General features: G+C 41.3%; 1 protein-coding gene across 4 annotated transcripts in view; it reads right to left on the bottom strand.

Annotated features, from left to right (window-relative positions):
- Positions 1-1,875: 1,875 nt before the first annotated feature.
- Positions 1,876-15,000, bottom strand: part of LOC122246008 (uncharacterized) — a 17,837-nt gene continuing 4,712 nt past the window's right edge. The window contains exons 6-15 of one of the 4 annotated variants that reach the window (XM_086556560.1): positions 12,805-12,969; positions 12,353-12,573; positions 11,473-11,620; positions 10,156-10,254; positions 9,664-9,783; positions 7,782-9,022; positions 5,856-6,113; positions 4,934-5,069; positions 2,504-4,709; positions 1,876-2,399 (exon numbers count right to left, since the gene is read on the bottom strand). In XM_086556560.1, the coding sequence (XP_086412686.1) occupies positions 2,302-2,399; positions 2,504-4,709; positions 4,934-5,069; positions 5,856-6,113; positions 7,782-9,022; positions 9,664-9,783; positions 10,156-10,254; positions 11,473-11,620; positions 12,353-12,573; positions 12,805-12,969 (4,692 nt within the window). In that variant the 3' untranslated portion in view covers positions 1,876-2,301. Of the gene's footprint in view, positions 4,710-4,933; positions 5,070-5,855; positions 6,114-7,781; positions 9,023-9,663; positions 9,784-10,155; positions 10,255-11,472; positions 11,621-12,352; positions 12,574-12,804; positions 12,970-15,000 lie in introns of all 4 variants that reach the window. The other 3 variants (XM_086556559.1, XM_086556561.1, XM_086556558.1) reach the window with 3 other exon arrangements.

Below are 15,000 nucleotides of genomic sequence, written 5' to 3'. Positions count from 1 at the left end.
TACTTTGTTCTTATTGCCATTAGTTAGATACATTCTATATATGCTTATAGTATTCGCCTATTCTTATATGTACACTCAAGCCCTGTCTACCAATTAACCTTTTATTGTCTCCTCTTTGTTCCCTCTTCCTCCTCTCCTATTACTTTCCGTCTTAGTCCCTCTTTTTATCTCGTTCCTAGAATTCCGCCTTTGAAGACCTTCTTCGGGTCGATAGGTTTCCGTCCAAGAGAGTTGACAATTTTCCACTCGGGTGTTCCGCCTCCATGGATAACGTCAATTAAGAACTGATTTCGCTATGCTACTGGACCAGTTCATGTTATCTCCCTCCCTCCCTCTCTCATGTACAAGGGTGTGTAATAGCTCGTGTCCCCGACTAGGTTGTTTGGATTCATAGAAATAGCGAAGTAATTGGATTTTTTAAGTACAAGAATTTTTAATCAAGCACACGAGTGCGAGCAGTTTCATTGAGGGATGAGTGATGTGTGACATATTGAAAATAGAACATTTTGCATGATCTGATTATTTTTTCCTTCAGGGAATAACTGTATTTTGCTATTATATATATATATATATATATATATATATATATATATATATATATATATATGTATATATATATATATATATATATATATATATATATATATATATATATATATATATATATATATATATATATGTATATATATATATATATATATGTATGTATGCATGCATGTCGTACAGTTGTGTATGTGATTATGAGATGGTTTCAGCGGGAGGGTGAGAAAATTTATCATGTGTTGCCCTTGTGAAATGTAAACACTTGACTCTGTATGCTCGTAATTTCTCCACCTTAAATAGATTATATGATTCAGTGTGTTAATATAATTGTAAATGTTTGTAATAGATGTGCGAGTCCAAAGAGAAACAGAGATGGGAGTGAGGACAACCTGAATTAACCTGAATTAACTCTTCTAAGATGTATGTAACCGATTGTTTCAATATACTTGTCAAAGTTTCAGTCAGTCAGTCAGTCACTCTCACGTGCACGCACACGCACATGCACACGTGAAAACACACACACACACACATATACACACATACACTCACTCTCTCTTTTGTGATGAGAAAACGAAACTTATGTCTTCTAGAAATATGCTTTAAATGGTTGAATCCATGTATATTTCAAGTTACTGAATCCATATCTATGTTCCACAGACTTCAAGCTTTCATGCCTTGTCGGAGTCATTATCATGTTAAAAAATACATATATTTCTAAATCACTAGGAAGCTTACCTATTACACCTTTCAAATGCATTAGGGAAAGTATGGCCCACACCACAAGAGTAACCCCTTTTATTTATTTTTTATTCTTTATTAGTTTATATTTGCATAGGGCTAGCCATGCACACGCATATCTTAAAGGTAAACGAAGTCTTTGAGGAATGTGGATTGGTATGAAACTCGGGGACTCGTACACATATTCTCACGCGTTTGGTAGTGTTGAGGTTCTAAGGTTGTCCCTTTGGCCATCAATGTTCCTGTCCAAAGCGGCCATTTGTTTCCTTGCCGTTCTCTTTTGCCTCGTGGAGATCTGGTATTGTGTTTGGTTTGGCTTAATGCTAAATTATAGTTCTCCCACGGGGATGCAACTGATAATGGTTTAAGTGGCATACTGAGGGATAAGCCAAGAGGGGGAGTTGAGTGCCACATTGCCCAAAATGCTTAATGTATAGTTTACTGCATTTAGCAAGGCAAAAGTCTTGACATTTCTTTTTCCTGATTTTTTTTTTCTTTGACCAAGAACCTGCATTGCTTTTTCTTTATTGTGGCCTGTTACTGGCTGTTTAAAATGAAGTGTGTGTAAGATTAGGTCACCAAGAATAGAACTGAAAAATTATATACATTTAATTCTGAAAGGAAATTCCATTTGGAAAATATTTATTTCAGATTAATAACATATCACTCCTGTTCATATAAACAAAGATATTTCCTAGTTTACTTGCCTTGAGCTAATTTCATTCATAATCATTTAATTGAAAAAATTAAAGACACTTCTTAAACTGTTTTCCTTTTCCTAACATATATAGACAGAACTGTGGCCAACACAGGCGGATAATAAAACTGAATCTGCCCTTCTGAAAGGACAAAAATGAAAACTTAAACATAGACTTTTGATATAGAAATAGCTATATCTGCAAAGGAATTCTTTTGACGATGAAATTAAATTGCTGAAAACTCCTAAAACAAGTACTCCATTTGGCTATGCATTTCAACTGATTGGTGTGTTATCTACGGGAATACAATAATTCTCCAGTCTTAGATATGTGCGAGTGTTGCGACATTACCCACAATGGGACCACTGGAACTGCCGGTACCTGTTGGTGTGTCTCGAGGAGGCAGTGGGAGATTGCCCTCTGGAAATGCGAGAGATTATGACTCTGATAAGGAAAAAAAATCAAATTCAAAGATTGATATAGCACTAAGGAAGCTGTGGCTGCATGAAAATTAAAATATGTACCTCCACTCACACTCCTTGAATTGCTGACATCATTCGCTGTGCCACTGGACCTGTTCCTTTCCTCAAAAATGCTCAGGTCTTCGGGACTGGGCCTCCCTCGGAAAAACACATTCTTTGGCCTTGCCCCAGATGGGTCCTCTCGGTAGTCGAAGTCTGGGCGTTTACCAGAACACAACTTGAACTTCCCTCTTCCTCTACTTGGGGTTCTCTTGGCAGTCCTGTTTTCTTGCACTGTCTCCTGTTTATCTGTGGCCTTTTCTTCCTCACAGAATGCATTCCCTGGCTTCGGCACTTTCCCTCTGACACCTTGCGAACTTGTGTCTGATAAGGTAGTCTCGTGTGCTGTGTCATCGGGAAGATCATTCCGATTAGAATTGTCTTTCAAGGGGATTTTCAGCGGCACTTCAGGTGGTGTTGCAACAGTCTCCTCACACAACCTGGATATTTGTTTGTTGCCTTTGGTGACTGGAAGATCCTTCACAAACTTATTGCTGTTTGAGAATTCTTCTTGTGTCTCGGAATGGGCATGTTCTACATGCTCTGTTGGCTCTACTGCACATAACTTTGATGTAGATTGATTCACTGTTTCTCTGTCAAGCTGTCTCTCTCTTTGAAGTTCAACCTCTTGTCTAGTATATGAATTCTTGCTTGAATCTGCCGAAGAATTCTTTGATTTACTTCTCAACGCCTGAAGAAAAAAGCCCAAGGACATCTCTTTTGTCTCATTGTCTTCCTCAACCAAATTCCTTTCCTTCTTCTCTGGGTGTGCCTGATCCCAGGTCATCTTCACCGACTCAATCAAGTTCAGAATATACTCCTTTGAGTTGGCCTGAAATGGCATGTCCAGTTGCAGACGCTCCATAATGCTGATAACTTTCTTGTATTGCGTGTCATGTTTAGCCAAGTCTTTGAGTTTTTCTTTTACATCTTGCAATTCTGACTCTTTTAGAACTCCCTCTCTTATCAAATCAGTTTTCCTCAGCATGATGACTTTCTGTTCTGATTCTATGTCCTGTTTTTTCCTCACTGAAGCTTTGTTCAGAATTTCTTTATCTGAAATAGTGCTCTGAACTTCCTGTTCTCGGTTGGCGTACCACATTTTTGGCTTCGGAGCACTGTCCGGAATTTCCTGTTTTGGAATGGTGTGCTCTGATTCTCGTTTTGGAGTTTTCTCCTGAATCTCATGTTCAAGACCAGTGTCCTCAACTTGAGCCTCTGGTTTACTGTCCTGTCCGGTGTCTTGTATCTCTCGATCCTGTATTTTAGTATTGGTTTCTTGTACCTCCAGATGGGGCCTGGAACTGCCCTCATTCAATAATGATGGCATGGAGAGATGAGCATCAGCTTTGTATATCTTGGCTCTCACGGAAACTGGGTTGGGGATTTCTTTCAGTTCTAACGAACATGGTTCTGATCTCGTATCTCCGTCACTTGCTGGGAGGGCATCTGCACTCGTTTTGCAGGATTCTTCTCTTTCTATTCTTTCTTCTGCTGGTTTATTCTCTCTGAACACTAGTTCTGGTTCTTCTGCTACTTCTTCACTGTCTTTATTACCTGCTAATTCGAATTCTGCTGGTCCTTCTGCTACTATGTCTTTGTGTTTATCATCTTCAGTCAATTCTCTCTGTCGGTCTTTTAATTCTAGTTCTACTGGTTCATCAGCTGGTTCTCTATGTTTAGCTTTATGTTCTATTTGTTCTGGTTCTTCTGCTATTTGGTGTTTGAGGTTATTACCTTTTGATTTTGGTTCTTCTGCTGGTTCTCCCTGGGTACCTGTCAATTCTAGTTCTTCTGGTCCCTCTGCCAATTCACCTCTGTATTTATTACCATTCAAATCTGGTCTCTCTCCTTGTTTATCAAAGTGTTTTTTAACTTTTATTTCTGGTTCACCTGGTTCCTCTGCGTGTTCTCTCCATTTACCTCTTAATTCTTGTTCTTCTGGTCTCTCTGCTAGTTCATCTCTGCATTTACTACCAATCAATTCTGGTTCAACTGGTCTTGCCACTGGTTCATCTCTGTGTCTGTTACTCTTCAATTCAGGTTCAACTGGTCCTTCTGCTGGTTCACCTCTGTGCTTGTTACCTTTCAATTCTGGTGCTCCCGGTTCTTCTACTCGTCTCCCTCCTGTTCCACGCTCTTCTTGTCCTTGCACCTCTCCTCCTTCTCTCTGCTCAGTGTTCACGTTTCCATATCTAGCACATAGTCCCTGCCAAAAATAACAATTAGAAGGAGAAAGAACAACAGAGGAAGAAAAAGTTGATTTGTGTGTGTGCGCACGTGCGTGCGCATGTGCACATGTGTGTGTTTGTGCTTGTGCAAATGTATTTGTATCTGACATCTAACAAGCATAAATCTATAAACATGTTTCTTCTTATGCATTCCACATTCATCATCACTGGCTGAACCAAGGACCACAAAACCCCAACCTACCTCCACCCAAGCTAAAAACTCCTGGTCCTCATAGGCGAAGTAACTCAGTATCCACGGAAGAACACGCAAGGGGAAGGCGGTGAGTGTTGGCTGCAGCTTCCCTGTGACGTCATCATAGACCGCATCAGTGCCACACCTGTAATGGAATTGTATGGATGGGAGGAGACGAGAGGAAGAGAGAGAGAGAGGATATGAGAAGAGGAGAGACAGGAGGAAGGAGAGGAGAGGAGAGAGGGAGAGGAGAGAGAGAGAGAGAGGAGGGAGAGGGAGGAGAGAGGGGGAGAGGGGAGAGGGAGAGAGAGAGAGAGGAGAAGAGAGAGAGAGAGAGGGGAAGAGAGATATAGAGAGGGAGAGAGGAGAGAGAAGAGAGAGAGGGGTTAAGAGGAGTGAGAGAGAGTAATTGAGAGAGAGAGAGAGAGAGAGAGAGGGGGGAGACAGAGAGGCAGAGGGAGAAAGGGAGAGAGGGAAAGGGTAAAGGAGGAGAGAGGGGGGAATTGAGAGATATAAAGATTGGGTATTAGAGCTGAAAAGATGAAACCTAACACTAATACTGCTTAAGTCATCCTATTGTTGGGCACATCTCATAGTTGCCATGTCATGAAATCTGTCCTGCATTTTCCATATGCAAAATCAGTCCTTACAGTCCAAGGAATTCATGAAAATGTAACATTACACAAGCAAATAATCCTAGGATGAACCATTCTGGCAGACTGAACTACAACTGGTATTTGAGAATCCCAGACTTGCCACTGATGTCAAATTTCCCAAAGACAGACCTTTAAAAAATCAATGTCGATAAAATACAGTTTTGTAAAGGGGACACATAAGGACAAATGACAGAACTGGAAAAGGGATATCCTCCACCTCCCCAATACAGAAACACAAAGGATGCATCAAAATCCACACACGAACCACAACTTACTCCACTAGCCGTAGGTAGACGTCCTGGTGGCTGGTAACGCTCATCTTGAGAGAGGGGAGCACAATACCCCTCTCCTTCAGCAGGGTTTCAAGGTTGTTGACATTCCACAGGAGACTTGAGATCTCCCCACTCACCAGATGTGCCTCTCCCCCTTCAAACAACAGGTGGAAGGTGCATTTGCCCCTAAAGCAGACAGGAAGCACGTGACAGTCTATCACCTCCTGTGCTGCTGGGGGACTGTCCAGCATGCCATCTTCCCTGAAAAAGGGAAATGAAGCTTATTAATTCACTCACTGCCAATACTGCTTATGAGCATCAGAAATCAGGTTGTCGATTCTATGCCCATGACACAGTTGCACCTTTTGGACTATTTAAATTTTTCAAGGCATCTCGAGAGCATGTGTATGAGTCAGAAAGTTTATCAAACTACTCTTTTCTATCCCTTATGCCTTGTATTTTCACTATTGTGGCAACTTTACATTTTCTTATGTATATCATAATCAGATTTGACTATGAAGGCTATACTGATCCTATTAGATCTATTTATGAGATATCAGACTGGTATTTGATGCCAATTCTGCATCAGAGAGACCTGGCCACCTCAATAACAAGTTAACCCATTCACGATGGGACGTATTTTCGCCAACTCCCACATACACTGGGAAGATAACAAGTGCGTGATGCTTCGTGCCGGGGTGTTTTCTCACTCCGCAGGGCCACGCTGATCCTCTCAAAGCGTTTTTCACCTACCCGATTCTTATGGTTTTCATGAATGCCTCTACAATGTAATGACACATAAAAATATTGTCATGTTCGGAGGAGTTATTTTAGTCAAAAAACATGTAACAGTAATGCCTTTTTAGTTTTATTTTATTGAACTTTGCCTATATTCTTCACTTCTATGTGAAAATACCAAAGGAAAGTGGAAGCAATCTCTTAGTGGGGCATCAAAAAACATGTTTTATACTTTTTTTTTTTTTACCAAAATGAAAAGAACAATATGAATAATCTTAAACGTACGTATGAGTGTGTACAGGTATCTCATGATGTGACATGACGTGATATCACAGGTAATCAACGAATTGGAATTAGTATTGCATTAGTAATTCTTAAATTTATTTTATTTCTTGGCCAAACACATTTGATTTAACAATAATTTTTCAACTCAGATCTTTTTATTCAAGCGATCAAGAAGCAGAAATTACCATGATGTCATCAATATCACGTAGTTTTCTGTGACGTCATTTTTTTAAACGTTATATCTCATTTTATGACACTCAATCACCCAAACTAAAGTAACAGAGTCTAAGAAATTATGTAAAACGATTATATTTGAGAACAATCTAGCGATCTATTGCTGACGTTTCAGCACATCACATTGCCCCACCCGGGACTCAGCGAGAAAATGCACGTCTCAGGACGCCATCTGGGTCCAGGGATATTTTTCAACCTCGTGATAGGAATTCACCCATTCACGCCAGCTAACTTGCTATCACGTTCAGTGGTTTTTGGGTCAGACGCCGGCGACGAGATATTTAGTCAAGGCTGGTGCACCGGGTGATGGGGTATACACCGCTTGCTCGCGGCTAGTGCACCTGAGAATCCCGAGGCGCTAAGCTTATGCGTTCGAATACCCCAGCATTCCGACCATTTAGAGTCAAAATAGCCCCGTCGTGAATGGGTCAAAGGAAATCTCAGTTACATTAACAATTGTAATAATTCTGAAAGAAAATGTTTTTAGAAGCTACATGGTCAACATGCAGATCAATGGGTAATTTAGCAGAGACCAGTCTGTAAACTAAAATATGTTGAGCAAGATCATCAAAGTTCCTAGTACAAGTCTACAAAGCATAGCAAACTATTTCAAACCTGAATAACCATATTTTCATATTTCTATCTTCATCTTTAGCAAACCAAAGAACTTACTCATCACTGTAGAAGATTTCTTCAGTGGGCTTTGCTGACTCTGGACTTGGGGCTTCTGCACTCGCTGTACACATTCCCGGTGTGGAGTGGTAGAGTGGCAATGGGGCAAAGCCAGGTGGAGGTCCTCTCTGCAAGCTGCTGCTTGGGGTGTAGGCAGCCGAGGGAACAGGACCTTGCTCTGCCCCATAAATCCTTTGCATATACACAGACATTCTGGAGTTCTCTTGATTACTCTGGGATTTACTTATATCAGTGTCCCCTTCCTGTTTGTGTGCCCTATCCATCAATGGGCCAACAATTGGGCCTATCTGATGGGCTCTCATCTGACTTCCTATTTGGGCATCAATCACAGACTTGAGCTTCAGTGCATTGACTTCATTCTGGAGTTCATTCATCCTCTGGAGGAGGCCAACAATTATCCCATTAGCAGTAACAGTATTTGCCTCTGGAATGGCTGGATGTGAAGAGCCAAAAATATTCCCACTTGCAGTAGCAGCCCTTGCCTCTGGAATGGCTGGATGTGAAGAGCCAAAAATATTCCCACTAGCAGTAGCAATCCTTGCCTCTGGAATGGCTGGATATGAAGAGCCAAAAATATTCCCACTGGCAGTAGCAGCCCTTGCCTCTGGAATGGCTGGATGTGAAGAGCCAAAAATATTCCCACTAGCAGTAGCAATCCTTGCCTCTGGAATGGCTGGATATGAAGAGCCAAAAATATTCCCACTGGCAGTAGCAGCCCTTGCCTCTGGAATGACTGGATGTGAAGAGCCAAAAATATTCCCACTGGCAGTAGCAATCCTTGCCTCTGGAATGGCAGGATGTGAAGCATGTGACAATCCTTCAGTAACACTACTCTCTTTCCCACTGGTAGCAAACTCCCCTCCTTCACTGCTCATCATAGGTACTCCTACTAATGCAGGTCCTGGGTCTAGTTTACCCACAAACTCACTGACAGCTGGATAAGACGAATAAGCACCCAAGCTTGTGCTTGCCTCGCCATTTCCTTCAGCAACGTAATTTTTATGTGACTGTTTGCTGTCTTTCCCCAAGGTAATATTGGAACCCAAACCTGCATGCCACTGGGGGTTAGCTACATTGGGACTAGTCAGAGGGGAATTCGCTGCCATAGTTCCTTCTGGGTCCAGATTCCGAGGCACCGCGAAGCCCTCATCAATGAGCGACTGCCCGACGTTGATGTCCTCCTCTCCGCTGGTGTCCCATAGTCTCACACTTGTCGTTTTCTGTTTCAGAGAGTGGAAGTTGGACACAAGACCATAAAGAAAAGGAAAAAATACAAAAATTTTACATTTTGCAGTGTCAGTTTTTGAAATATCAAAGACCTTTCATTAAACTTTCTATCAGTTTTGTGTAGAAAATTAACCAAAGTGACAAAATGATTTTTATGGTCATTAAATTTTCAAAATAAAGGGTGTCTCTTACTTATTACTTTACATCTCTCTATTATCATGATAATTGAATTCTGACAAAAAATTCTAACAAAAAGAGTACTTCATCTCTATCCAAATTGGTTGAAACTAACTCTGGAAAGTTAGTTCATGTGAAAATATCCCTGAAAAATGATAGACAAGTATATATCACTCACCCATATGTGTGTGTGTGTGTGTGTGTGTGTGTGTGTGTGTGTGTGTGTGTGTGTGTGTGTGTGTGTGTGTGTGTGTGTGTGTGTGTGTGTGTGTGTGTGTGTGTGTGTGTGTGTGTGTGTGTGTGTGTGTGTGTGTGTGTGTGTGTGTGTGTGTGTGTGTGTGCGTGCGTGCGTGTCTCACAAAATCATACTAAACACACATGGGGAAGTTCCTACAAACAAATTGATAAACAAAATCAATCTTTAGTAAGACAGATGGAACAGCAAGCATCAATCTACCTCTGATGAAATGATCTGTGCAACGAAGGCTTTGTTCTGAATCATCTCATGGAACCTCCGAGACGCAGCCCTGGGCCACAGGCGGCTGGTTCCCGGGGGGTTCAAATCACACAGGGACGCCTGGTGGAGTGAGCATTGGCTTAGACTCTCACATATCTGTTTCCTGGAGTGTGTCTATGGCTCTCCTTAAGAGTTTACCTGATTCACTATCTATTTGCATAAGTCTTTATCACCCTTGGGTGCACAAAGTAACTAGTCTCCAAGAAAAGAATTACAATAATAATGACAATCAGAATAATGATAATAATAAGGTAAATAACAGTAGTAATAATTCTAAAAAAAAATGAAAACAACAATAATAACAAATAAGATGAAGAACAATATCAATAATAAATATAATGTCAAAAGAAACAACAATAATGATGATAATAACAATAACAATCATGATAATACAGTAGGTACTGCCTAATAGACAGAGCCAAAAACACATACCTTGATGGCCTGAGCCGGCAGCTTGAGGAAGGCCTTGTGGAGGAGGCGCAGTGAAGTGGAATCGCAGCGGCAGATCGTTCCAAAGTCCACAAAGAAAAGCTAGGGAAACGAAGAAATGAGTAAAATGAAATAAAGAATAAAATGAATGTTTAAGAGTTTTCTGCAATACTAAAATATACTATTGTCGAATCTGTTGATTAGGAAAGATAATGACGGAAAAAGTCAAGACAGAGTGAATGACAAAGATGAAGAGGAAAGGAAAAGAAGATAGAAAAAAGAAGAAGCAAAAGAAAACAAAACAAAACTGAAGAAGAAGAAAAGAATCACATTTCCATTTGTGCCTCAATGGAATATTTTGAAACAGACATTTGATTATAAAATCATATGTACATAGTAACTAATTAAAGTATTCATGACTTAAATGTGTTCATCCTTCTCACTACAACAGCAAAATTTCCCTAATAAACATCTGAAAGTGCAAACAACAAATGCAACGCTTTTCTGGCACTCTCGTTCGCCTTCTTAGCTTCTTTACTGAAACTGAGCTCTGGGGGCCTTTGCTCAGGAAACACTTCTCTGCTTACTTAACGGACCGGACTATTTGGCCAATAATTTTTTAGGGGAATATCAAACGTTAATGTACCTTCAAGAGAAATATAGCAGCATGGTTAAGGGGATACGCTCCTTTTTGACTAATGGGATGCTTCCAAATGCAGTACGCTAAACCATCAGGCATGTTTATAAAAGCGATTAGTTATGAAGTCCATTCTGGATCTGTAGCAGGTCTGAGGGTGAAGGTGCAGAGTAAAAGTAATTTTATACTTATTTCCACTAAAGTGCCCCATTAGCAGTTTGATAAATTCCCATCAGATAATGAAAAACATGAAAGAAAAACCTGAAGCATACAATAGTCCAAGTTCAAATAATGATGTAGGTATTTTTTCTCAGAAGAGAGATAACACAAAATCATGTAAATTCTTAATGATTATTTTTTTTCCTTCTGATATACAAATATCTGGAATCACTGAGAAAAAGAGGAAGGAGGAGAAGGAGAAGAAAATAATAATAATAATAATAATAATAATAATAAGAGAAGAAGGAAAAAGTTGAGTAAGAGTAAGAAGAGCAACAAGAAGATGAAGAAAAGGAAAAAGATGTAGAAGAGGAGGAGGATAAAGCTAAATAAAAGTAAGCCTAAGAGTAAGAGTAAGAAGATGCATTTCACACAGGAAGAAGAGTAACATGAAACCATCAACTCTCACTCATGTCTTTCCCAACAGTTGCTGAACTCAACCGAACTTTGTCTTCCCTTCTTACCCTGACTGTTGTGAGGTCCTCCAGGTTGGTGACGATAGCGCGGTAGAAGTTGAGATCGGCGGCATAGAGCACCACGACGGGGAAGCCTATGGTGATGAAGCTGTTTGGCACCACGTAGCGCTCACCAATTGGACTACCATAGAATTCGCTGAGAGAGAGTGAAGGGAGGAGGAGGAGGAGGAGGGGGGGGGGGGTTCTTAGGTACTGATTTACATAGTTTCATTATATCTAATGATCAAAATATTAATGATGATAATAGTAGTAGTAATACTGGTAGTGGTGATGGCTGTCCTACTACTACTACTACTACTACTGCTATTACTATTACTACTACTACTAATGATAATAATAATTTAAAAATCATGAATAATAATGATGATGATGATGATGATGACAAAGATAAAGAAGATAATGAAAAATAAGTAGAATGAATAGGAGATAAAACAAGGAGAGAAGAAGCGAAGGAAAAGAAAGGGGGAAGGAGGGGAAGGGGTAGGAGGAAAAGGAGCGGCAGCAGCAGAAGGATTGAGGAGGAGAATCAGAAGAGGAGGAAGAGGAGAAGAAAGAAGGAAGGAGAAGGAGAAGTAGAAGCAGCAGAAGAAGATGAAAAAGATGGAGGAGGAGCAGAAGGAAAAAAGGAAGAGGAAGAGGAAGAGGAAGAGGAAGAGGAAGAGGAGGAGGAGCAGGAGGAGGAGGAGAAGACGAAAAAGAAGAAGCATAAGAAGCAGATGCAGAAGCAGTAGAAGAAGAAGAAGAAAAAGAAGAAAGAAGAGGAGGAACAAGAAGAAAAAGAAAAAGATGTAGACAAAGAAGAAGAAAAGGAGAAGGCCCCCTTAAACTCATCTTGATCCTTCCACAGCTCCCACACTGAAGGACTCACAACATGCGATCCATGAGCGAGTCGAGGGCCTGCAGCGTGTGCTGCCCCCGGTGTATCATCCAGAAGCGATGGGGCGAGTACACCTCCCCCGCCACTACCTCCACCATCTCCCCCGCGGGCATGAGGGCCTTCACGTCCGGGCACTTGTACGAGGAGCCGGGCTTCACTGCTTCTGGGGGGATCTGAGGGCTGGCGGCACCCTCCTCCTTCCTCTCTCCATCCTGCGGGGATTTGGGACATAAAACTCTTACTCCCACTCTCTCTCTCTCTCTCCATATATATACATATATAACCTCTCTCCCTTACATACGTACATACATATATACACACACACACAAACTTTCTCTCTCACACACATACATACACAAACTTTCTCTCTCTCTCTCTCTCTCTCTCTCTCTCTCTCTCTCTTTCTTTCTCTTTCTCTCTCTCTCTAGCAGCAACCAGCCTACCTGTCTCTCCTCAGGCGGAATGAGTGACTGGTCCCGCATGACCCTGATAGCCCCCCCCCACATCTGGATGCTGACCACCTCTGGGTGCTTGCGCAGGAGGGCCTCCAGGGAGAGGTAGCCATAGTCTTCATGATCCAGGTCCTTGAGGGTGGCCCCAAACAGGCCCTGCAAAAGAAGAGGGCTTAGTTATTAATTTATTTGGATAGTTAGTGATCTCTTTTACTATTATTATTATCATTATCATTATTTTTACCTTTTATTTACATTTCTTGGAGGAAGTGGTTGATCTCTTTTACTTAATGTACATCTATTGTGAATGGAGGTCATTGTGACCAATGTGGGTGACATTAAATGAGACTGAATAACTGAATAACACAAGCCTTGCAATTCACTGTTTGATTAGATCTTGTAAATTCCGACAGAGATCTAATTTGTGTGTGTTCATGACATTCCTTCCATTATTTCATTCGGGGGTAAATACTAAACTGACTAGAAGAAATAGCTACTGTTTCTACTATCATTACTATTACTACTTCTAGAACTAAAATACTACAATTACTAATACTATCACTAGTAATACTCAAAATAATATTAATGCTAATACAACTAGAACCCGAACAATAATACTAACCCAATGTTGCCAGAAAATAATCATATCCCATTTCACTTACAACTGCCCCAGAGTTTATACAGGTTCTCCACATGAGATAAAAATGACAGGTGTTGGGACAATGAGGATCCTTCCATTAGTTACAATAAAAAATTACAGTATACAATACTGTTAATGAGAATACAGATCAAAGAATTCAAAAGACACCAAAGTGTCTCCTTCTTCTTCTTCTTCTTCCTCTTCTTCCTCCTCCCCCACTTCCTCTTCTTCCTCCTCCTCCCCCACTTCCTCTTCTTCCTCCTCCTCCCCCACTTCCTCTTCTTCCTCCTCCTCCTCCCCCACTTCCTCTTCTTCCTCCTCCTCCCCCACTTCCTCTTCTTCCTCCTCCTCCTCCCCCACTTCCTCTTCTTCCTCCTCCTCCTCCCCCACTTCCTCTTCTTCCTCCTCCTCCTCCCCCACTTCCTCTTCTTCCTCCTCCTCCCCCACTTCCTCTTCTTCCTCCTCCTCCCCCACTTCCTCTTCTTCCTCCTCCTCCCCCACTTCCTCTTCTTCCTCCTCCTCCCCCACTTGCTCTTCTTCCTCCTCCCCCTCTTCTTCTTCTTCTTCCTCCCCCACTTCCTCTTCTTCCTCCTCCCCCACTTCCTCTTCTTCCTCCTCTTCCTCTACTTCCTTTTCCTCTTCTTCTTCCTCCTCCTCATCTTCCTCTACTTCCTTCTCCTCTTCCTCTTCTTCTTCTTCTTCCTCCTCCCCCTCTTCTTCTTCTTCCTCCTCCCCCACTTCCTCTTCTTCCTCCTCCCCCACTTCCTCTTCTTCCTCCTCCCCCACTTCCTCTTCTTCCTTCTCCCCCACTTCTTCTTCCTCCTCCTCCCCCACTTCCTCTTCTTCCTCCTCCCCACTTCCTCTTCTTCCTCCTCCCCCACTTCCTCTTCTCCCTCCTCCCCCACTTCCTCTTCTTCCTCCTCCCCCACTTCCTCTTCTTCCTCCTCCCCCACTTCCTCTTCTTCCTCCTCCCCCACTTCCTCTTCTTCCTTCTAACCCACTTCTTCTTCCTCCTCCTCCCCCATTTCCTCTTCTTCCTCCTCCCCCACTTCCTCCATCTTTTCCTCTTCTTCCTCCTCTTCATCTTCTTCTTCTTCTTCCTCCTCCTCCTCTTCCTCTTCTTCTTCTTCTTCCTCCTCTTCATCATCTTCTTCCTCCTCCTCCTCTTCTATTTTTATTTATTTTTCTTCTTTTTCCTTTTGTTCTTGTTCTTGTTCTTGTTCTTGTTCTTTTTCCTCCTTCTCCTCCTCCTCTCAAAAGAATGTACTAAACAAGATAAAATTACAGTATGCTCTAATTAGAGATGTATCTTTTTCTTTCTTTAGATTCTAGTTCTTTTAATCGGCAAGGTAATTCATTCTTCTAGTTATTGAGTTGGACTAAAACAATAACACAATAAAATAATAATGATGATGGTATCATTAATAATGATAATAATAGTAATAATAATAATAATAATGATGAATCAATGATGAATGAATGAATGAATGATGATGATGATGATGATGATGATGATAATGACAATAAATGATGATAATGATAATAGC

This window comes from Penaeus japonicus, unplaced genomic scaffold (assembly GCF_977035675.1).
Source record: "Penaeus japonicus unplaced genomic scaffold, GWHDUDI00000001_assembly GWHDUDI00000032, whole genome shotgun sequence".
Lineage (NCBI taxonomy): Eukaryota > Metazoa > Arthropoda > Malacostraca > Decapoda > Penaeidae > Penaeus > Penaeus japonicus.
This window is presented reverse-complemented; position numbering and strand designations above follow the sequence as displayed.